Source organism: Phalacrocorax aristotelis, chromosome 2, assembly GCF_949628215.1.
Source record: "Phalacrocorax aristotelis chromosome 2, bGulAri2.1, whole genome shotgun sequence".
Lineage (NCBI taxonomy): Eukaryota > Metazoa > Chordata > Aves > Suliformes > Phalacrocoracidae > Phalacrocorax > Phalacrocorax aristotelis.
Window position 1 is genome coordinate 148,644,241 of NC_134277.1, and position 25,547 is coordinate 148,669,787.

The 25,547-nt window shown below is 38.1% G+C and overlaps 1 protein-coding gene across 1 annotated transcript in view; it reads right to left on the reverse strand.

Moving 5' to 3' along the window:
• Positions 1-3,770: 3,770 nt before the first annotated feature.
• NUDCD1 (NudC domain containing 1) overlaps positions 3,771-25,547 on the reverse strand; it is a 58,345-nt gene continuing 36,568 nt past the window's right edge. Inside the window, exons 7-10 of the mRNA XM_075085620.1 lie at positions 18,615-18,759; positions 16,084-16,209; positions 7,902-8,061; positions 3,771-4,468 (exon numbers count right to left, since the gene is read on the reverse strand). Coding sequence (XP_074941721.1) covers positions 4,176-4,468; positions 7,902-8,061; positions 16,084-16,209; positions 18,615-18,759 — 724 coding nt within the window. The 3' untranslated portion in view covers positions 3,771-4,175. The remainder of the gene's footprint in view (positions 4,469-7,901; positions 8,062-16,083; positions 16,210-18,614; positions 18,760-25,547) is intronic.

The following is a 25,547-nucleotide window of genomic DNA, read 5'->3' on the forward strand; positions in this document are numbered from 1 at the left end:
AGCAGATACTTCTCCAAGCAAAATAGTATTAAACATTGATTTTGACATTATTGCGATAGTCTTGACCAAAAGACTTGGGTTTTTTACTTCAAAGACTGCAGCTAAGTTATCTTTTGACCTTACTGATCTTTTCCATAACACAAATGCAGATGACTTGCATGGGGAGGAGGCAAAACAAATCTCACCGGATTTCCAGAAAGCTGCTACGAATGGGCTCGCTGCGCAAAATTCTAAACCAAACTGAAGAAGCAGTTTGCAAAAGCAATCCTGCTAGCCTAAATGCAGTTGTTAGTATCTGAAGCTGCTCATATTTGGGTATAGGAGACCACATTCATTTTGCGATGACGGGAGTAAGTTCTTACTTCAATTCAGTTACGTGTATCTGCCCTACCCAGCAAGAAGATGGAACAACACATGAAAAATCTAGGACCAGTGATTAAATTATTAGAGAGGTGACGATGTACACTTTATTCTCCCACAAAATGAGGAAAATCTTGAAATGAGAACCAGAAGTTGATGATTGCCACTGTGAGTAGAGCAATTTAATTCATAAGCAAGCAGTGATATGTAGAGTTTGGGATATTAACAGTTTAAATCAAAAAACCTAAACATAAAGTATTTTATGTGGTTGAATCAGACAACAATGATTCAAGTAAAATTGTTATTACATGCTAATGTGTGACTGACTGCAGGCTTCAAGTTCATCTGATCTGCATAATGAGAATAGAAAATATAAATTGATAGAAGGCAAAGAAATTCAAAAGTTATAGTGGTAATAATGTTCATTATTTAAACAAAGTCCAGCAAACTGAAATAAAACCTCATCTGTTACTCTCACAGGGTCCGCTGCTTCACTAATGGAGAATCACTTTTTGACACAGGACACACATACAGACAAAATCCTTCCCCTTCTCCTTCACTCTCCTGCAAAAAAGCACCCCTGGGTTGAGGTAGGGGAAGGATGTGCAGATCTCTCCCCTTCTTCCTTCTAGAGGGTTTGTCTGCATCACCTGGCCTTGTACACAACAAAGACACGGAATCAGGGGATACAATGTGCACTTTAACACAAGCACACACGTAAATACCTATCAACCCCCTCCAGTACCCACCTCCATGGCTTTCTATGTTGGCAGATATTAGGTACGAAGAAAATCTGTACAGGGGTTTTCACAGAAATGAGCAAGGAGCGCAACAGTGCACGTCTTGGCAAGAGACGTGACCTTGCAGTGCAGACACCCATCAGAACTTCGCCCTAACAGAAAACTCCTTAACATAACAAGCCTTATGTTAAGGAATTTCTTGTTTCTATTCCTCTATTTTGTTTCAGTAGCACAGGAAGGATGCACATTTGTAATGAACAGAAATCCTTTATAATAATTTAAAAAACCCTTTATTAATAAATTTAACATTTTTTCCATTTATTTAAACTTGTAGAAGAATACATGATACATTCCAAATATGCAGCCAAGAAAAAACACTGGAAAAGAATATTAGAAATAAATAATGCAAGTCTCTAATAGCCAAGTATTTTCTCAGAAATTCTGTAAACAGATTGTGATTGGGACCTCTCCGGAAATACTGTGTCTTAAAATGTAAGATTTCAAGAAATAAAATCCTAGAAAAATTGAAGTATGGTGCTCAGAAAACCACTTCTTCTGAATATATCTATATTCTATTCTTTGTATAAGCCTACATTAATACACTAAACAAATAAGCCTTAAAATTATGTGAACACAGAAATGGAAATGCTGATAGGAAGTGCCTCCCTGTGGCTTTCAGGCATTTAATTATAGCAGCTTGCTGTGCAACAGCATGCAAGGTTCCTCAAGGCCACGACTCTTTAAAATAATACAATGCCCTTAACTCTCAGAAAGCAAAATAAAAGAGAAACTATCAGACATATTCTTTCTGAGAACACCATGACTGCAAACAGATGAGTAACATGGAAAAAGAGGTTAACCTCCTCCCCATGTTCAATTGTTCCCAGGAGCAAATGAGAACGCCCTTCAAACAGACACACATTTGGGCAGAAAGTGAGTTTTAGTCACTACGTATTACAATACAGCCTCTGAAGAGGTAACTGTTTTACTTGACTTTGTTTCCTCTGCTGCAGGAGACAGCAGAAGTATGTTTCCAGATATCTAACCCTCAGCACGGAGAATGTGACAACAAACAGCTGAAATTCTCACCTACACCGAAGCTCCCTGCAGTAGCCCTGAGGTGACAAAAGCCTGTGGCCTACGGATCCTTCACTCCCCCTTCATTCCTCCACTCCCCAAACATCACGGCGTGTTCTTAACTCTGTGTTCCCAGTGATTAATTCTCAGACTACAAAGTAATATTCATACAAATCTCAAAGGACTTACTTTATGCTGCAAAGTAATCAAATACATAAAATCTTTTCTAAAAGACCTCTGCATGAGTTCTACTGCCTTGTTTGACATTGTTGGCCAACAATGAAAATTTAGATGCAAAACAGTCATGGAACAGTAAAACATTCGCTGACCCTTTTTAAAATGCATTTTCAAGTCACTTTTAAAAAAATAGAATGAGAAGGGAAGGTTTGCAAATTAAGCTTGTTTTAACTTACCCAGGTAAGTTAAAGGAAAGTTAAGTAAGGAAAAACTTTTTGATATTGGATGTATAATATAATACTGCTGTAAGGAGGGAGAAAATCAGGTTCCTTGAAAAGCTACTGAATTTGGAGGGTTTTTTGACATTCACTACTGCTTGTGTCCCTCTTAAACTCTCCATATATTATTTAATTTCACCAATACAAGTCTGGAGAATTTACAGAAGAGTCAAAACAATCACAACTAAGAAAATGTTAGTCCATAAAAAAGGAATGCTTATTTTCCTCTCAATAGATTCCTACGTAGTCTGAAATAACATTGGAACAGATGCAAACTATTAGGCCACTTGCTGTATTTGCATCTGTCTCTGTACCCTGGTACCACAGATCACAGCAGCTTTCCTGCCAGTACCCAATAATTGATCAGGCATTCTTCGCCATATAGCTGTAAGCAAACTATGAAAAAGCCAACCCAGGGTGGAAATGTCACAACTGACCCTTTTTTGGTTTAATTGTATTGACAATGGCAATTTAAAGAAAGAAACAAAAAACTTTGGACACAACCTTTCAGCACAATTAACCATGCCAGTTTGTTAAACAGAAGCATCCTCACGCTTGCACGCTCTTACCTTGCATACACCACATTTGGACTTGTGCATCGCGGACAGAATGGTTAACTAATAACATGGTATTTACAGTGATATCTGAGGCAGAAGCAGCACCTCCGAGTTTCCCATCTCCGGTTACAATACAAGTGCTTTTTCTGTTAGCCATTTTCTAATTGTAAATTAGTCACTTGACGTGAAGTGCAATGTCAAGTGAAAATGGCACAACTGAGAGTATAAGCAGACCTTGACTAACACCATTCAATACATAATCACCAGCTATACGTTCACCCTTACTTTGCTTCAAGAAAACGCCAGTAAAAGCTATTCTAGTGTCTCTTAAAAGGTGAGGGTGAATAGATTTCACTGCAAACATGAGTAAGTCCCAAATCAATAATCTAAAATCTGCATATGCAATGAAATTATTCCACTTCAGTTAGTTACCTGTGTAAGATACATAACACTCCATTCATTCCATTCACATTTCTCTCAATACTACTGAATACTGAAATATTAAATCATTTTCTTGGCCAACAATACTTGAATTTGGGATTTGTTTTTTCTTTATGATACACACTACTTTGCACATCATATGCTTGTAACTCAAGGCTTTATTTTCTTTGCTTCTTTCATAGGTAAACAGTAGCATTTAAAAATAAGTCAATTCTCAAAACTCAGAAGTATGGCAAACAGTCGTTTGGAGAAAACAACGCATAAATATATTCATCTCTGCAATAACAGCCTCTGACCATTGCTCTGAGAAAGCTGTTAGCAGAGAAGACATTTTCCCATAGCTCTGGAAAAGCTTACTTCAGTGACAGCAAAGTTAAAAAAACATCTCACTATCTTACAGATGATTTCTAATGAAAAAATTTGATCCCCCTGTAAAATATCTCCTTTTTAAACTTAAGCAAGTTGTACTGAACTTCTTGGATCATTTACCTAGCCAATTCTTTAACAAATTGTTTACACAAACTACAGCAGAAAATACTGAATAATTAATTTCCAGAGTTCACCTTTATTAAAAACAAGGTTTTTGTTGTGAGAACAAATAATCTCTCATTTGTAGCTTGAAAGCCTATGATAGGATCATTGGCTTCCAGGGTTGCTACTAGCTGCTTAGCAACCTGTCCTACTTGTCTTCCTTCCTTCCTGTTGTAGAGAACTGTGGACAGAGGAGTCGGCTGACGATAGATGAAAACTCGTCGCAAGCACTCACAAAGAGCAGCGTAGGAGTAATCTGGAGCACAAGCCATGAACTTCTTGTCTTGCTTTGATGCTTGGACATAACCTGCATAGCCCAAAAAGAAGTGGAAGGGAGAAGTAACATATTGGTTTCAACAGCACTCTAACTGGCTAAGACAATCTCAACCTTAGTTAAAAAAAATAATATGCAATTAGTAACAAAAAAGAAAGAAAAAGATATATGTATTATCAAATAAGCCAATAGTTTCTGGAGGTATGCACTAACCAATTTAGTATCAATACACAATTCTTCTATACACCTTCCTAACTGGCATTTTTGATGCGCATGTATGTATAGCTAGATACTGTTCCCACATCTAGCCTGCCTCCGCCTCACGAGGTCTTCCATTTTCTCAGCAGGATCACAAGGCATGGATACACATCTTGGCCCAATATTAGCAGTCCAAGCAGAATAACCCTCTTCTCTCATCCCCCAGTTTGTTTAAAATGTAAGGCTTCTGGGTCTACCTAATCTTGACCAGACACTTCAACCTTGTCTCCTATTTAGAACTGACTGAAAAAAACACAAGTTACATTTCCACACGCTGTAATCTTCGTTAATATTCACTGAAAAGGAAAGAACTTCCTTTTCCTCTTCCATCACAGAACTCAATTAGTAAACAGACTGATTTCCTTTCACACTTTTGCAAAGAAACTTGAGACACGATCTTTGCAAAGTGTTTTATCATCTTTCTGAAAGATTATTTGCTTCACGTCCATTGACCATGGCTATGGCTATCACTGAAAACCACCACCTCTCAGAACCACAAGCATGCTAGAGTTTACTTTTTTTGCCTCTCCCTCTTTCCTTATTATCATAGGAGAGAGGTCAAAGCACTGGTACTGGGGCTGACTGGGATGGGGTTAATCTACTTCACAGCAGACCATAAGGTGCTGTGTTTTGAATTTGTGTCTAAACCAGTGTTGATACCCCATGGATTTTTTGGCTATTGCTGAGCAGTGCTTGCACATTACCATGGCTTTCTAGTCTTCCAACTCTGCCCGCCCCCCAGTAGGCTGGGGGTGCACAGTGAGTTGGGAGGGGACCCAGACAGGAGAGCTAACCACAACTGACCCATGAGCTATCTTGCTTTTGCTTTTCCTGTTCTCTCCCCTGTCCCACTGGGTGCAGGGAGGGGGAACGGGAAGATAGCAAACAGCTGTGCTGGGCTTAGATGTCCACCGGGGCTAACCCACAACAGCACCATCACGCTTTAACAGTGCATTTTTGTGCCTTGAGGGTCGTTTGGTTTGGTTTGTATTGTTTTTTGTTTTAAATGTGAACGCTAAGACTTCTACATTTACAAATGCTTGCTACTGTCCTCAAAACATTATCTCTGTTCAAATCCAGCTTGACAGTTTTCACCACAAAACAATTAGTAAATACATAGCTAGACTATCAATTGGCATGATTGCAGTACTGGGAAATACTAGGGCAGCCAGAAAAACTTTCCTAGTGTAAGTTCATTAATTTAATTCATATATTTAAACACTGGCACTAACAATAAAATCAGGATTTAAGAACAGACTTGCAGGTAAAAGAAGCTTGTGAGCCAGGGAACTTGTATTTAAATGGGATTTCCCAAAAGAAAATCGTAAGCTCTATTTTTAAAAAAAACACATCTAAAAAAGGTCACTGTCCTCTAGTTTTCTGATTTATAGGTACAACCTTGTTAGAGACAGGGGATTTATACAGCAAGACTAATGAGCAGTCAGTGAAAGATACAGGTTCCTTCAGTCGACCGTGGTAAGAATGAGCAAGACCATGCAACTGCTCCTTCAACCAGCAGCAAGTCACTAGACGTTAGCAGCCAAAGGTCTGTTCAAGACCAATCACTTTTTTTCAACAGAAAGTTGTTAGGGCAGATATATAGAACAAAAAAACTTGGTCCCTTCTGTTTCCCTTTTCTTCCTTCCTTAGGCTTCAGTCCAAGGCTAGTACAATAAGGAGAAAGAAGTAGAACAATATTGGGTTTTATCACCTTTGGTACAAAACACTCAAAGATATAATTTCCTTCCTATTGTTTTCAAAACAATAGAAACACATTCTTAAAACACTACTACAAAGTCAGCAGAGAAACTTGAAACTAATAGTAACTTGAAAAAACATCCCAATCCTTATCATCCACTTTTTTCCCAGCATAATGAAATTTGAAGAGTAAACAAAGAACAAACTGTGAAATTAATCTCTTTTGTTAGAGGACTTGTTAAGATGCTTACAGCTTAATTTGATCTTAAGTTAAAAGAACAGGGCTATTAAAAATCATTCCTATTACAAAACTTAATAAATTACAAAAACTCAGAACAAAACCAATTACCTGTTATGGTAACCTACGTGAGCTCTATAAAATGACTAGTATCTTCCCTTTCCTTTTGGACCCAGACTGAGAGTGGTGTGGTCAGACAAATGTATTTGGGGTGGGAGGGAACAGATCGTCACACTCATGGCATTATTGAAGGAAATGGGTCTAGAGAACACTTAAAGAACATGAAGACTATAGTTGTCACAGCCGAAGTAGATTCTGGACCAGATTCATTTTCAGGATAACTGATTTATCTGTTTCTCACTTGACAGGTACAATACTCGGCTATGTGGACCATCCTATTTGATCTGACATGGCAATTCTTACTCTTGCATCCATATTTTTCAAAGTAATTTCTGCTTCTGAACTTTAAGATTCTGTTTCCAACGGTGGCTAAAAACAAATTCTTAGTCCTGATTGCAAGAATACGGCAATAACTAACGATTCTTTACAATTACAGTTTCTACTTTCCTGGTAGTCTGTAATTTCAGAACAGTCAGGGGCTTCTTCAGCCAGAGCTGGCACAGTTATTTGATTCATTTTTCCTGTCACAATGATTTTTTTTTTTTCCAAATTAATGAAAACTTTCCATGTCCACAAAGTTTTGCAGCAGAGGGTTCCATTGCATAAATGTACATACATGAAGCGTTTCTTTTGAACCTACTATGTACCAGCACCATTTGATGCTCTTATAACAGAAGAAACAGTGAATAATCATGTCCGATTCTTCAGACCTATCCCCTGGGACAACAAACCAGGAAAAATCTAAAGGTCACTTATTAAAACATCTTACCATAAGCATATACACACCTAGACATGTCATCAGTGAACTGCAGCTGTTCCCCTGATGATTTTTGTGTGAGCGTTAAGGTGCTGATTGTGCTTTTAAATCTTTACTCAAGTTCACTTATCCAAGGAACTTTCCTTTTTGCTGTGCAGTACTGTGCTTGCATCCTGTATATGGTCTGAAAAGGCCTATTTTCCTCCCAAGGCATACATATTTTATTTCTTACACTCTAATCTTTCTAAAATTAAGCTAGCATGCTGCTATCAACAGAATTATAGTACCTTTCATTTCAAATTTAATTAAGTGAAATATCAACAAAAGCCATGCTAAGAATAGTCAGGTAGAAAAGTCTCAGACAGAGGAGTGTGACACAGAAGTTAACTTCCTACCTAAAGCATTAAAAGTTGCAATGTGTTCCCACATGTTCTCTGGTTGGTCAGAGCGGGGCTGCCAGAGAAGAGCATCGACATCATGCCTCAGGCAGAAGCATGGCATTTCTCTAGGATCCACAACAACTGAGAAAAGATACTGGTTGCTTCCAAGATTAATCTGAAAACACAACAAAGAAATACAAAATATTGGTTCAAAGCATAAATAGCAGATTCTGTCACACACACTGCCAAAGTTAGATGATTAACAGCTTCATGGTTGTTAGCTGACAAACTGTTTGAATACATTATGCTGCATCCCACTGATCAACAGCTCAATACACTACAGGTAGCTGATACATTTCAAGCAGATGCAATTAAGTTTCTTGGGATAGTATTTCGGGAAACATTATGTCCACTACACAAGCAAATGGGAATGCATTTTTTGTAGAAATGGTTTTCTAGGATAGAGGGTCCTAACCTACAACTTTGGATGCTAGGAAAAGATTCTCTCTAAGAAATTGTGTCTGGTTTTCTGCAGTGCCAGCAGGGAAGGAAATCCTGTCCCTCTGCAGTAAAAGTTGGTAAGTACTGGAACAAGGATTAATTAGAATACTAAAATTATGACATGTCAATAATTTTTTATTTACTTACAATCAAATAACTACTAAATTTCAGATTAGCACAGTCTTCATCAAATATGTCTAGATCACCAAAAACATTCAATAACCGCTTTCATTCACCAGGAATTGTCAATTATATAAGACAAGACAGGCATATACAGAATAAACAATAAAACAACACGTATTTTGAGTTTTCTATGTAAAGCCTTCTAAAGGAAGTTAATAGCAATACTTTTAATGTAGCACTATGACCAGCAAATGCACAAAGAGAAAAGAACAATCTGTTCCCTTAAGGTCCATCATGAAAGAACACTCAGAAATTCCCATTTGTACTCAAGAGCTGATCTGCACTGTTCACGTTACCATATCTTTGAAAGGTCATGGAGGACAGGAGAGGTGCCCGAGGACTGGAGGACAGCAAATGTCACTCCCATCTTCAAAAAGGGCAAGAAGGAGGACCTGGGGAACTATAGGCCAGTCAGCCTCACCTCCATATGAGGAAAGGCTGAGAGACTTGGGTTTGTTTAGCTTGGAGAAGAGAAGACTGAGCGGGGATTTCATAAATACCTATAAATATCTAAAGGGTGGGTGTCAGGACGATGGGACTAGTCTTTCTTCAATAGTGCCCAATGACAGGACAAGGGGCAATGAGCACAAGTTGGAACACAGGAAATTCCAGCTAAACATGAGAAAAAACTCCTTTCCTGTGCGGGTGCCAGAGCAGGGGCACAGGCTGCCCAGGGAGGCTGTGGAGTCTCCTTCCCTGGAGACATTCAAACCCCACCTGGACGCGTTCCTGTGCCCCTGCTCTGGGTGTGCCTGCTCAAGCAGGGGGGTTGGACGAGATGATCTCCAGAGGTCCCTTCCAACCCCTGCCATTCTGTGATTCTGTGATATGAAAAAATACACTTGAAGTATTTTTTATATCCGGAATCTGTGTCTGCAATGGCTACATACATCCGAATACATAGTATGATATATTACTCCTCAATGCGCATTTCAGATGCTGACATTTGTTGACTAATTGTTCCCAAACAGTTGTCCCAGCACTCTTTACCTTACATGTATTGTGGCAATAAATATGAACTGCAAGCCTTTTATGCTATCACTGTACAAATGTCACATGATAGGGTCTCTGTCCTGAAGACCTTAATTTAATCTTAACATAAGATCCAGTGGACAGAACCAACAGCTATTTAGACCCAGAAATTTGTTTACTCAAGGTTATACAGTCTATAGCAGAACTAATATTATTTCAGCTAAATAAATTCAAGCCTAACGGCTCAACTTCAAAACAGCCTTCCATTACTACACCATTCAACAGGCATAGAAATTCTTCTTATTAAAGCTACAAAAGAGGTGAAATAATCCCCAGTTTCCATTAGAGCCAGATGCAATCATGAAATGAGGGGTATTAATTTTCTAAGCCGCTAAGAGACAAAGAAATGCTAATAAAGATAATGCCAAGAGCTCCACTAATAAGATAACATAAGGAGAACAACGCAGAAGACAGAAGGCAGGTATTGTATTGGTGCAATGAGCTGAGCAAAACAGAAAGTATGAAGTCCTAGGCCTTCAAACTTCCTAACATCTGAGAAAGGTAAGAAATCAGCAGAGGTCAGACAGATGACACCGACAGAAGTGAGTGGCACAGACCTCCGAAGAGCACAGGAAAAATAGGCACAATGAGTGAGAAACAACTTGAGAAAGGGAACAAGCTGAGACTTCTCATACATTCAGCTCAAGACTCACACCATGAGCCCCTATTGCATGCTCACAGTGGCACCTGCTTCTCACACCTGGGAAAAAGTGTATCACAGGGATTGTGCATCAGACCCACTGGTGTGATGACATTCCACAGGGCCATGGACAGTCAGTTCATGACTTGACCAGAAGAACCTGCTACAAGACGCAGCCTCCTCCACCGTTTTCATCAATGTGACTCTGTTCTGCTGCTGGACACCTAATCTCCCCAAAAGTCATCGTCATTACTTCTACTTCATTCTCCCATCTCCCAGATAAAGAAAGCAAGCTGTTCCTGGAGCACCAGAAGGAAATTAAGCTTGGCTTCTTACCGACTAGAATTACATTTCCCTAAGCTCCATTTCCCCAGAACTCCTTGTAGATTTCATTTCTTCTCATTTTTAAGCTCTTCCCTCCCATAATCCCTGCCTGCTCTGTTGAATATGAGGTAGCACATTCCGTGACTAATCTTGAGCTTTGGCTGTGCTTAAAGGCCAAACAACTGCTGCATTTTAAACTGGATATACTGTGGTGGGTTTGACTTTGGCTGTCTGCTAGACACCCACACAGCCACTCTCTCACCCCCCCTCCTCAGCAGGGCAGGGGGAGAGAATAAGATGTAAAAGCTTGGCATCGAGATAAAGACAGGGAGATCACTTACCAATTCTACCATCAAATAGACTTTACTTAGGGAAAATTAATTTAATTTATCAGCAATTAAAAATAAAGTAGGATGATGAGAAACAAAGATTAAAAAAAGCCTCAGCCTGACACCCTTCCATGGCTCAACTTCACTCCTTCATTCCTGACTGTTGTGGTTTAGCCCCAGTCAGCAACCAAGCACCACGCAGCCACTCGCTCGCTCCCCCCTGGTGGGACGGGGGAGAGAATCGGAAGAGTAAAAGTGAGGCAACTCATGGTTTGAGATAAAGACAGTTTAACAGGTAAAGCAAAAGCCACACACACAAGCAAAGCAAAACAAGGAATTCATTCACCCCTTCCCACGGGCAGGCAGGTGCTCAGCCATCTCCAGGACAGCAGGGCTCCATCACACGTAATGGTTACTTGGGAAGACAAACGCCATCACTCCAAACATTCCCTCCTTCCTTCTTCTTCCCCAGCTTTATATACTGAGCATGACGTCATATGGTATGGAATATCCCTTGGGTCAGTTTGGGTCAGCTGTCCTGGCTGTGTCCCCTCCCAGCTCCTTGTGCACCCAGCAGAGCATAGGGAGCTGAAAAAGTCCTTGACCAGTGTAAGCGCTACTTAGCAACAACTAAAACATCTCCACATTATCACCACTGTTTCCAGCAAAAAATCTAAAACATAGGCCCTTAATAGCTACTACAAAGAAATTTAACTCTATCCCAGCTGAAACCAGGACACTGACCTCTCTACCTCCCCTGCTACCAGGGTGGTCCAGGGAGATGGGGAATGGGGGTTGGGTCAGTCCATAACGCCCCTCTCTGCCGCTCCTTCCTCCTCATGCTGTTCCCCTGCTCCCTCCCATGGGACACCGTCCTTCATGAACTGCTCCAACGCGGGTCCTTCCCACGGGCTGCAGTTCTTCAAGAACTGCTGCAGCGTGGGTCCTTTCCAAGGGCTACAGTCCTTCAGGTATGGACTGCTCCAGCGTGGGTCCTCTGTGGGCCACAGTTCCTACCAGAAAACCTGCTCCTGCGTGGGCTCCTCTCCACAGGCCACAGATCCTGCCAGGAGCCTGCTCCTGTATGGGCTCTCCACTGGCTGCAACTTCCTCCATGGCACATCTACCTGCTGTGGTGTGGGGTCCTCCACAGGATGCTGCACAGATAGCTGCTCCAACATGGTCCTCTGTGGACTGCAGGGGAACCTCTACTCTGGTGTCTGGAGCGCCTCCTCCCCATTCTTCCTTCTCTGACCTTGGTGTCTGTAAGTGCTGTTTCTCTCATGTTTTTCTCACTCATCCCTCTCACTGCAGCTGCACGCCATTTTTTACCTTTTCTTAAATGTGTTTTCCCCAAGGGGCCACCAGCATCCCTGATGGGATTTTGGTACTCTGTTTCCTCTTATATAGGAGAAATCACAGAATCTCAGGTTGGAAGGGACTTCAGGGATCATCTAGTCCAACCTTTCTAGGAAGAGCAGAGTCTAAACAAGATGGCCCAGCACCCTGTCCAGATGACTCTTGAAGGTGTCCAATGTGGCCGAGTCAACCACTTCCCTGGGGAGATTATTCCAATGGCTGACCATCCTCAGTGTGAAAAATTTTCCTCTGGTGTCCAATCGGAATCTCCCCAACAGCAATTTGTGTCCATTCCCCCTTGTCCTCTCCATGTGACTCCGTGTAAAAAAGGAGTCTCCATCTTCTTTGTAGCTACCCCTTAAGTACTGGTACATGGTGATGAGATCCCCCCTGAGCCTCCTTTTCTTCTCCTCCTTCTCTTGTTCAAAACAAGCAGTTTCGAACAGACTAAAGGAATTAAGGTTTTCTTCCAGGTTTCAATACGTTTGTGGAAAACAGAGAAATATTTTAAATGTACAGCACCTCAGCAAAGTAATTCTGAACTTTGATTACGTTTTTCCTCCAGAAGTAATTTACAGTGCTTTGAAAAAAAAATAATAGATGTTATTTAAGCTGGGTTAGTTGCCTATTTTACATGCAACAGAGACAGAGATCACTTGGACAGACAGCCCAAATGCAAAAAAAAAGTCTTGTGAGTCTTGTCAGAACACGAGAAACTCAACTGCAATAAAGAAACATTCTAACCTGAAGCAGCTATTCAGGCAAAGCATCCAGAAAAGCCTTTGGGGAAGACCTTGCCTCTTCTCTTGTCTATTACCACTAGAGCATCTCCACTCCAATAGACACACATGAATACATGACATGCCTCACATACTCCCATAGCTCAGATGTAAACATGATGTATTTCACAGAATGACATATAGTTTTAGTTAACAGAGGTCATTCTGGTACCTTCTGAGAAGACAGACTCATGCTTCTATATAGGCATACAAGCAAGGGAAGTTAGCTAGTAGAAAATGGACGGAAGTTCTTCTGTTGTCTTTCCATAATCCACCTATCAACCAGAAAAGTCTCCTGCCATAAATCAACTGCTCTCTGAAATCACCTACTGCTGTTAGCTATTCAAAGACCTAGGTGTACACAGTCCATTTCCTATTTTCTCCTTGCTCCACAAATCACTGGGAGTACTCTCTTTTTTGTATCTAAAACCAAGCAGCATCTCTTCCCTTAAGCCACCTCAATTTTGCTAAGTATTGGGATGCCTGGGTTTCCCCACTGCAAGCCCACAGCACCGCTTTGTACTTCAGGCATCTTTCAGCACTTTTTCAACTACTAAGTTTTGTGCATTTTGTCATATGTGCCTGAAACTTTGAGGTTTTAACGGGACGTATAATACAGAACTCACATATATGGTAATATACATATTAATCTACATAACACAGAAAGCAAACTTTGGTGTAAATGCTACTGCAAGCAGTTCCAAAAACAAGGTAGTGTTTTAGGTAGTCCATACTTCCCCTGACAAAGTCCCTCCCCTCCATGGCAAAAAATGTTGTCCATCACGTATCTCTAGTTTCTGATGGCTTGGAAACACAACACACTGGAGTTTACACCACCGTTAACCTAACTTACAGAATTGATAGTAATAAAGAAAATATTTATCTACAGGAGAAACTGAATAACTGCATTTGAGCTAGAGGAGACAAACGTTATTTTGCCACACAAGAACAGGCCGATATAGCAATACATCTGACAGAGATTGCTGGCTGTTAAACCTTTTTATTTCAGCTGGATCACTGCCACTGATATGCACTAGAAAATGTCAAGAAAAATAGAACCAAGCCTTTCTACAGAGCAGTTATCATTACACCATCAATGTTTTATATCCTTAAATTATAACTCAAAGTGAGAAATGTTCCTATATAAATATTTCATGGTCTTAAATTCTCTACGATTTCAGACACATTTCACTAAGTCCCCTCCAACTTAAGAGCAAAGAGACATACACAACTGTATACTACTGATAATGGGTTACTACAAAGATGAAAGGTTGTATCAGCCATGCTTCTGAAGGAATAAGCCTCTGAACTGCTAACAAAACAAAACAAAAAACCTAAATGGAAGTAAAAATATATTCCTGTATGGTGAAAAATCTACTGAAATACTTTTTCTATGTCCTCTAACAAGGAGGAAAAACACAAGATCACATAGTTGAGGTTGGAAGGGACTTTCGGAGATACCTAGTCCCATCCTCCCTGCTCAAGCAGGGTCAGCTAGAACAGGTTATACATGCGTGAAAATTTCCTACCCACAGTAATCGTCCCTTGACCATAATGCTTTAAACACATTAGCCTTTGGATTACTTTTATGCCACCCATTTATAAGAGCTCTTTACAAACACCTTAGAGTTCAGACTTGCTCTACAATGTCTTGCTGCCTGCTAGAAAGCAGAACTCATCATCAGATCTGCCTTTCTTGATCCCATGATATCATGTTCCTCCTGGTCCGTGAAACGTCTCTGGGACACAAACCTCTTATCTTTCAGGGCAAAGAGCAGTAGTTTAGGCTAAGTTAGTCAGAACTTTATTCAGTCTGGTCTTGAAACCTCAAGGACAGAGGCTGCACAAGCTTGCTAGGCAACCTGCTCCACACTACAATCATGGTGTAAAAGTTTTTCCTTCCATCCAGTTTGAACCTCTTGTTTCTACTTACGCCTCCTGTCCCTTCTTCTTTTACCATGTATCACTGAACAGCTAAAATCCATTTGAACTGAGTTGCTACAAAATGTCTTCCTACCAAGTAGATTTTATCTTCCAACAAATGTTACCTATCACACTGTATCCACGAAACAGACGACTTTTTGGTGGAGCATGCTAGCTTTCAGAATTAATCTTTTTTTCTCTGGCAGCACAGCTGCAAATACAGTCATATATATACATATATACACACACACAGAGACATACATATATATATAACTGTACTGCCAAAGGAATAAATATTTTTTTTAAAAAATAAAGAACAAACTAAGATCTGTAAGACACAGACTTAGATGACTTCTAGAGCTTTTCTGAGAAAACAGGAAATTATGGACAGATTCAAAATCTTAGCCTGCAACTATGACATTTTCTGTACAGAACAGGTTATCCTATATGTACTTTGTGTGACACAAGGTAGTGATAAGGTACAATACCAATGTTTATTACAAGCTTAGTAGAGACATCTTGAAAAAAACCTCCAAACAAACCCAAGACAACTACTTAATCTGTGATGCTTTCGTATGATTATTTTGCTTCCTGCTTTAGCCCATGGAGCCAACCAAGTCCTAATTTACTGTTAGTCAAAGCTGCTTACAACCCAGATAAAGCCTCCCATTGAAGCATTTTGCTTCCAATCTGTTATTTCCAGTGCGACTGACAAAACAAGTATCATAAAGTGATCTATGCTCCAGCTCCTTAGTAAAAAGGGTCAACTTTCTACCAGGTTATGTGAAAAGTTACTGAGAAAAATGCAAGCTAAGGAATCTAAAAGTAATCTGAAAAAGACCCCTTTCTTATGATTATTCTGACATAACTTCGCTTTTTCAAATGGCTCAATTCTGAAAGTGTATATATATATTTTAAGTCAGAATAAAAGGAGCCTTGTTTTTACATTAAAACGACACTGAAGAACACATATTGGTTGATAATTTCTGTTGCTACTGTGATTTTACATTATGGAAGAAATTTGTGTGGTTTCAAGAGTTTGCACAGATTTTTGTTCTGATAATAGAATTCAACTTGCATATAAAAATGTTTAAAAATATTTCTGTATAATAATTTGCAGCACTTACTACATGAGTGACTTTCAAGGTATCACCATCAAATCTGCACAAGCTTGTGCTATCTTCAAGAAATGCATCACATTCTTCTAATTCTTGAGCATTACAAGGTGGGTTTTCCTTTTCAGGGTTTGGATTCTGAAATAAAAAGATCATAGAATCATAGAATTGTTAAGGTTGGAAAAGACCCTTAAGACCATCAAGTCCAACCACTAACCTGTCACTGCCAAGTCCACCACTAAACCACGTCCTCAAGCACCACATCTACCCTTCTTTTAAATACCTCCAGGGATGGAGACTCCACCACCTCCCTGGATAATGAACTACACTGAAAATACCAGCTACTGAAAATAAATATATATACGCGCACACGCACATACATACATATAAAAATCCCTTTCCATATCAAAAAAGTTCAACAGAACATAAATAATCATCTGCATATCCCTACATACTTAAAGATCAAGCTATTATGTACTTACTCAAAATGAATAGAACCATTTCTGTTGTGGTGGATAGCATGAGCAGTAGGTACAACAAAATCCATTTCAGTTTAAGGAAAGGTGCATAAGCCACTAAAACATGGACAATAAATTCCCTTCTGTAAGTAGCAAAAGTATACAATTCTGAAAACCTATGCAGGTTTAGTAAATTTACATCAGTGTAACCTTCTTTCAGATTGCCATTGGAAATGTTATTAAAAATTTATTAGTTCATTTTTTAAGTAGCTCTAAATACATGCCTCCTTTTAGCTTTGCTAATAATGATTTTAGATTAATAATTGTGTTATGCATGTTTTTCAGTGCACCCAAAACAAGGAAAAAGCATGTTGTTTTTTCATTTCCACAAGTCAAAGAAAGGAAAACCTGTCACTTTTACTAGTAATTTGAGAGGAAGACATAACAGTACCGCATACAGAAATGGCTTTCTTCTCCTAATGACATCTTGGATAATTTTCAAAGCAACCAAGCCATGTTACCTTTGTGATACATTTAGAGAACTAATTTAATGATAGCAAAAAGGGACCTTTAACAGAAAGCAAAAAATATACACTTCCTCCTTAAGTATGAATTAAAGTTGCTTCTTGCAGAAAAAAGGCACCATCTTGGCAACCAATATAAGCTGAAAGCTGAGGAAAAACAGAATGTGTAAGGCAGGGCACTGACTCAATTCATCTGACAGGGAGGAGTTCTTGAGTTCCTGTGCTCATTTCTTCATCCATTTCATCTGATTATTTTGGTTCAGTCCACAAAGTCCACAAAGTCCACAAAGTGAAGGAGATCAGCACATTTTTAATTGCTAAGACAATTTAAGTTCAAAGAAAACAAACATGAAGAGGTAACAAAGAAATACCCTTAAATGACAGGAACCAGGAAAATTAAGTGTCATATACTGCACGCTGATGCACAAGACTTAAAACAGGGTCTGTCTCTTTAGAGGCTAGACTTTGGGGTTCACCTGCTCCCCCAAGCATTCTTGACGGCCTCTGGTCCACTGTTTCATCAGGTGGCTTTTACAAAAACCTTCCAGGTAAACAACTGAGATGACCAAAAAGAATCCACACCTTTATTATACATACGTAGCTAAAGTTGCAGTACAACAAAATATGTAACATTTATTTAAATGAACAGTTACCTAAGGAAAGGTTTTTTTTTTACATGATCATTATTGCACACAAGCTGAAAAGTTGTGACCAAAAAAAAAGTCATCACCTTAAGCTCAGGATGAGTTGCTAAAGAAAAGAAATTTGAAGTTCTCAATACACCTAAGGTCAAAGGAGGTACTACATTATCTTGCCCACAAATAATGGGGGAGGGAGGAAGGAAATCGATTTAAGCACTAAACAGAATTTATTTTAATAACACTCTTCAGCCTTATTAAAAAAAGTAATAATCCAAACCTAATATATCAAGACCCACAGGGGGTCATACTTTACAAGTTTTAGATGAGATGCCATCTTGTAATTAAACCAAAAGGGGAAGTATCAAGCAAACAGCAGTTAAAAATTACATTCTGTTTTGAGTAGACTCCCTGCATAACAATAATGCCAGAAAGTTCATGAGTCATGCTTATGCCTTCCTAAATTTTCCTTTCTAAAATGTTATTTATGCTCACAGTCTATAAGTCAAGTACAGATTCCCTAGGAAGATAGTATAAGTGTTGCTAAACTACCGATAAACTAGAAACAGACATCCTTCAAAATTAATCAGATCAACTGCTTTAAAACAAACTGCCACATCGTAAGTGGTGGGAACAAAATTTAGATTCAGTGTGAAATGAGGCTTCTGTTTTGGTGCTCGGATGCTCTCATGTAAACTAAATTCAGTCCCCCATGAAGATGATATTTTTGTTCGAAGTATATTTAAAACTCTAGTGCCATTAGTTTGTTAACAGTTTCAGTTAAAAATTAATGTAGAGTTAGGATTCTGAACAGCAAATGAACTGATGAGCTATGTCAATCAAGTACAAATTAGGATATCAAGAAAAGACAACATGCAAATAAATCTATAAGAATTTGAAATGTTTTACTTTCAACTCCTTACCATTACTTCAGATGTAAGATGCATCAGGCTTTCAGTTATTTCAGAGCACTGGGAAGAGTCCATAATGAATTCCCCTCTTGTGTCACCAACTATTAGCTCTGGCCACTGGGGTCCCTCGTTTTTCTTAATTAGAGAGATTTCCAAACTAAAATGCAAATAGAACACAAAGAGTAGTACATGAAAAACCTGCATCCATTTCCGTGATTAGACAGAAAAGATCTAAATGTAGATTTGAGCACTCCTCCTCTCCAAAGTGAATTAATTATGAAAATCACATAACAGAAACCATTAGCATTCAATTTATAAAATAAACTATTCTAATGGAAAATACTAAAAAAAACCACCCAAAACAAGGACATGTGATTTCTAAAAGCCTAAGAACAAAGAGAATGTATTCATGTAAGTGCCCTCAGAGTTTTCAATGTAAATGCAGTTTCCCCTGAAGCAGTCTTAATAAAATATTTCAAATACCATAGGAGATCACCTGTAAAGAAATCTACTCAAAGACTGACAGAATTTTACTACCAAGGTTTATCTGAAACTTAAGTAGTACTTAATAGGGCTGCTTAAGCGTGCACTACCGTTATGTAACATCTAGGACAAAAATATTTGTGTTTTATAGACCTCAGAAATTATAAGCCAGTTAATTATCTACATTGTGTATCTAAAATCCTATGATAAGATTTCTGTAACCTGTTAAAAAAAAAACCCACCAAACTTAAGACAATGTGGTATAACCATTAGGAATAGAAAATAAGAGACTTAGCCCGATGCACCAACACAGCAATTCCATTTACTTACTGTTAGACCAACGCATGGACATAATGATAAAGTAAGACTTAGTTTTATTATATTCACTTTTAGATACACTTCTAGGATCTACTATGACAGTCTTTTACATGACAGAACAGGAAAAACTTTTAACTACTGCATTGTAGCAATAACTATTTGGTGAACCCTGAATCTTTCTGAAGCAATTAGATTGGCATTAGAAATAACATACTTTTACAGAAGATATTTGGATTAAGTTTCAGACTTCTAATCAACAGATTTAAAGTGGTACTGCAAATTAACATTAAGAACTGAGTGTAACTTATTACATTGAAATGTGTAATTACTATTTCTCATTAAAATAGAAGCCTGAGATTCATGCAGTACTCTTCACTTGAACAAAAAATTTGTTAGTCAGCTATTTTTCATTATATCTAATAATTAAAAATTGAAATTAATGTTTTAGTATATAGTATTAGTATAATCTATATAGACATATTAGTCCCTTTACTTAATTCTTTTGGAGAATAACTATCTTTTACAGTTAACCTTTTGGGGAAAAGCCAAGATTTTTGATGAGAGAAACCAAAGGAAAGCCACAGGATATCTCAAGTTGGAAGGGACTCATAAGGTTTATCATGTCCAACTACCTGCTCTTTGCAGGACTACCTAAAACTAAACCATGTGACTATAAAAAGAAATAGAAAAAACATTTAACTGGGAATCTCTTGCAGAAAATGTCATGCTAGTTTTTTTTTTTATTAAAACCAAATCTAACAAGGTATATACACCTGTATTCTTCACATAGAAGTTCAAACAATGCATTACTGAAAAATATTGACATCAAGCTTGTCCAAGTACCCAAAAGTCAGTATTATCTCTACCATATCTTTTTTCATTTTGTTTTTTAAACTATTATAATGGCAAGAATAACCACTGCCATATGTATTACACACAAAACTATAAAAAAATACAATATCACATATGTATTAACACTCTGCTCCCTAATTTCCACACTTGGGGAATGGCAGTGAAAAAGTATGCATTTGAAAGTTGTAATTTGAAGATATAATGACTTCTTTTTTTTTCTACTTGAAACTCAGACTTCAGGGTGTCAGAAAGCTATGGTTAATATAAAGTCTGTTTTTCACTCAGTCTTCTCAAGAATCCTCCTTAGAAGGACATATTTTCCATAACATTATGGTTGTAAACATTACTGTGCCACTGAAATAAATCTGTATTCTTCGTACTTACTGCATACTCGTTCAGGTTCATAGGATTAAAGTTTTTGCACCTTAAAACCTCTCAGAGGAAACTCAGTTGGAAACCCTGCAGGAAACTCTGTGGACCACAAATGCCTAACAGAAACCCTAGGACAGATCTGAACTACACAAAAAGTTACAGGGTTTTCTTCATATCAATAAGCTTCATGTATTCAGAAATAACTTCTTGAACTGGGCCTCTGAGACAGAAAACTGAAGTGCATACACTCTGATAAAAAGGGTATTAGATACTGAAAAGTGAAGGAGATCAGGCAAACCACCTGCCCTCCTCTATGGCTCTACCTGCTAAAAAAAAATAAAGTGCAATTTTCCTATTTTACGATTACCTTCATTACACTATACTGTATTCAGAATAACTAACCTGTAAAAACAGTAATAACTTTACAGCAAAAAGGGGAAAAAACCCCAAAGGAACACTGATTGTAAAACAAAGGTAAGACAGACTGAAATATTGTTTTACAAAGGTATAACACTGGAATCCAAATCTTGAATTGCTGGAGTCAAAACCAAGATTTCTAAGAAATATGCATGGTCAAGGGGATAATTTTTCTTCCGAAGAAATCACTAACTACAGCACAATCATATTTTATTGCCATATGCACAGCAAGAACCTCTTCTACACTACTAGATTATTGGAAATTTCTTTCAACACCTATACATTTTTCCTCAGAGCAAGTATTTGGTGACTGTTAATCAAAGAAAGCTCAAAGAGTTAATAACTAAGAACTCAAAGTTTTTAGTTCATATGTTTAGTTTATGGAAATGCAAAAGGGACTGTAATGTAAGTAGCAAATACTGTTACCTGGTATTTATATTTTTCAGAACCCATAGTGCTTTAAAGTAAAGCTATATTGGATATTAATGATTGGTATTAGAAATCAAGAGGCCAAGCAGAGAACAACAGAAGAAATTTCAAAATGGCTTGGAAATGGACACAACCAATGCATTCTCCCCACCCCCGTCCCATGTCCAGGAGGTATACTTTGGCCATTAATACATTAGGAACTTTAAGGCAAAGTTTTCTTAACCAAAGAAATTATTGATCCTTAAATCTAGTAAAAAGATTTAAGCATTTTCGTTCCATTCATGTACTGGCTTTGGCTGGGATAGAGTTCATAGTAGCTAGTGGGATGCTATGTTTTGGATTTTGGTTTTATCACTAAATTATTTGCTTAGTGATATAGGCACGTTTGTATTTTCCTAAATTTATGTCCTTTATGAGAGAGTATTTGCAAAACTTTCCCAGTGAGAAAAATTAATTTTTATCTTATTTAAAGGAAATACCTCTATTTCCATAGAAACAACTCCTTTCTTCTTATATTTTTTCACATGATGACACCATATATGGAAATTACTCTTTAAGCAACCATTTAACCAAACCTGCTTGTTTCAAGAAATAGTGGCTCATTACTTTATCCTAGGAGAGAGCAAAAGCAGTAAATATCCAAATATGTATAATATACTGACAGACCTTGTTGCTTTTCTTTTTACATACTGGAAGATCCGAGACAAATTCCATCATGAACCACATCTGAACAATGACACTTGACACGCAGTTTTACTTATCAACTCATTTCCTTGTGTTCCCCCTCCCCCATCAGCCTGTATCCTTCTTCCCCATCCTTTATCTGATGTTTAAATAATTTCTTTGGTTCAGGACTATGGTTCTGCGTTTAGAGAACGATCAACACAAGGTGCTTCCAGTCTGCAACCAGTGTACATGTCACAGAGCTTGTGGCAGACTAAACCCCAAGGGGTGGAACGTGACTCACTGAACAGATCCCTACAGTGGAAGATCCCTGGTGGAGATGGGCAAGAGGAAGGGCCCAGGAAGCTCAGGGAATAATGCAAAGAAGCTGACCTTATCTCAACACAAAGGGTGGCCTTTGTTTTAGATAAACAGCTACCAACAGTTGAGTTGATCAACTGGTGGTGTAAATGTTTCTCCTTAAGTTCATTAGACAAGTGTTAGATAGACCAGCATGGGAGGAGTGAATACGTGGCTCAGCCCAGGCAGAGTACAAAAACTAGACAACTAACAAAAGAATTTGGAAGAGAGCTATGGGCTGGAGCTGGCTTCAACGCACATATTCCTGCCCAGCAAATGGGGCTGCTCAGCATTGTGGAGATAAGCATATTATAGAGACTGGTAATGGGAATCACGTTGGTACCGTGACTAAAAGGTGTACTGCAATTGCTATATCTTGCTAAGTGTAACTTGCATTTGTATTGAGTTTTCAGTGTATTTTGTATCACTCTGCTAAATCAGAAATCCCATGTAACATCAACTGCCTTCAAACAGGTAAATTTGATCATTACACCATCCATGCACAGAAATATCTCAAAGAACCTCATCAGAGAGTATTGGGCTCTGACAGAGCAATAAATAAAGCTGCAGCTTATGGTCTTATTTTGGTTGAAGTGAAGAAACCATCACAGATACCTTCTACATGCGAGTATCTTCTGTATCTTAAAAGGAGTACCAGAGGTAGCCCGTTAAAAAAAGATTGACTTTTCATCCTTTAGCCCACTATTGCAAATATGGCCTCTAACAAGTTTAAGAAAAAAGAAAATTGAACCTCACAAATTTAATACTGTAAAACACACTGGAAAACAACTGATTTAAGTTCTTTCTTATTTAAGTATGGACATTCCTACTACTCTGAACTCCTTTTGTGATTATTATTAATTATAATATCTGTGATATTAACTAAAGCTACAACAACTACCAAATGTATAGGTGGCTAGCACTGGTTAGAATACTTTACCTGTTGCGAATAAATAATTGGGTGCCTAGATTCCCAGACAGTACAAACAGAATTCTTGAAGAATCTGGACAACTCTATCTTGCAATAACTCTACATATATCAATATCTGATAGCTGAGAACTTACACACAAATCCCTACTTGGACATTTGAAAGACTAATATGAGACTTCTAAATAATGAAACACAACCCTAGGTTAAATAAACAATGTGCTGAGTTACAGACTGTAAATTGTATGAACTTCTCAACGTTCAGAAATATGATCACAGAGCAGAAAATTTTCTTAGAGCAGAAAATGTTTAGTCTGTTCCAGACTTTCAAACCCACTTTCCTCAGGTAGACAAGCAGAAACCCACAGTGCAACTGACAAGAGAAGCTATACAAATTCCAAGGTAATTTACAGGTAACAAGGGCTTAGGGTACAAAGAAGAATGAGATCATTGAAGTGTGGATCAACTACTTGTTTTTCATAATGCACATACTGCATTTCATTCATCACCACTTAAGTGTTGCTTTGAACCATTTAGAGGGCGCTTCAGTTCTAGCTGTTCTCACCAGGTAGCACAAGGGGAAGGACAACTGCCAAAGATGAGCAAAGACTTTCAATCCCTTTTGTAAGTGGAAGGATCAAGAAAAGTATGTTCAGCAGTATTTAAGCATTCAACGGTTCTCTCAGTTCGTGTCCTACAAGGTAGGACAAAATGGTGCGTGTAAGTGTTCACCGCCTCTGTTAACTGCAACAAAGAAAGTGGCTTATAACACAAGCTTTTAGCTTCAAGTCTCAAAGAGAAAACTCAGAAGAGTACATTTCCAAATATATAGGGATTTCACATGTGCAGAAACACATGTGGTAATAAATCTGAAGTTATGTCACCTTCCAGATATGAAGCATTTTTATTGATGCAAATGCAAATGTTGTAGACAATTTGCACCCACAAAAAACCTTAAAACAATGGTTGAACACATCTTGTCACTGACATCAGTTTAGGGTTCTGAAGGGCTCTATTAATGATGTAGAGTCTAAGTAGAAAGCAAAATTAGATGTCCAGAATTAGGTTGCAATTCTCTACCAGAGAACTAAAATTGTAGAACTAATAGGTTTGAAATAAAAGAAAGTAAATTTTACTATGGTGTAGGGAGCTTGGAATTCTTTCTTTTTTCTCCTCTCCATTCTTTGGTGTCTTTATTTCAGAAAGAAAGAGACAACTAAAATTTACTTCTCAAATAAAACCATGAATATTTCTACAGGCCTACAGCATGTTCACACAGATTAACTTTATATCATGTACATAATGTACAATGGATTAGGAAAACATAAGGAATTTATAAGTCAATCCTGAATAATTTCTGTTACATTATTACCAAAAAGGCTTCTGCTTGTGGAAAGCAGAATTGGAAAAGAAACTGTTAACACAAACAACAGGGTAAAAGTCAGGCTAATCAATCCTAAAATTTAGGGGAAAAAATATTGTTGAACCAGTTAAGTTTACTTTGCTTACAAAGCTATTTTTAATGTTTTGTTAGCTGGGGTTTTTTTTCTGGCTATTTGGAAAAAAATAAAGCTTTTCTTTAGTACTTCAAAATATTACTGAATTTACTTACAAATTTATCACTGAAGTTTCATAACTATATTATACGCTGTCTTTATGAAAATCATTTAACAGTTTACCTTATTCACTTTTCCATTGTGATCAACTGGAAGGGAATGGATAAGATTATTCTCAAAGAGAATAAAAATATCCGGTAGTCATGCAGACAGGTAGTCATCCAGACATGCATGGGTTAACCTCCAGTAGCTTGTATCACCAAATACTATTTTAGAAAGGCTACTGACAATATTAGAACAGGACATTAACTGTGGCTGCCAATAAACACAGGCAAAGTATGTGAAAACAGTATGTGCAAGTTAACATTATGAGCATCAGTGTAGCCTAATGTTGCAAAGAACTCAGCTTCACAGCTCAGTAGTGCAAGCTCTTAATTTCCTGGACTGGTACAGGTATAGCTGTAAGTACAGACAGTTACACATAACGACTTTTTTTCTGAAACAGAAGAATTTATTATTTTGGAAAGGTTCTTCTACGCTTATGTAGAAAACAGCTGCTCATGCAGC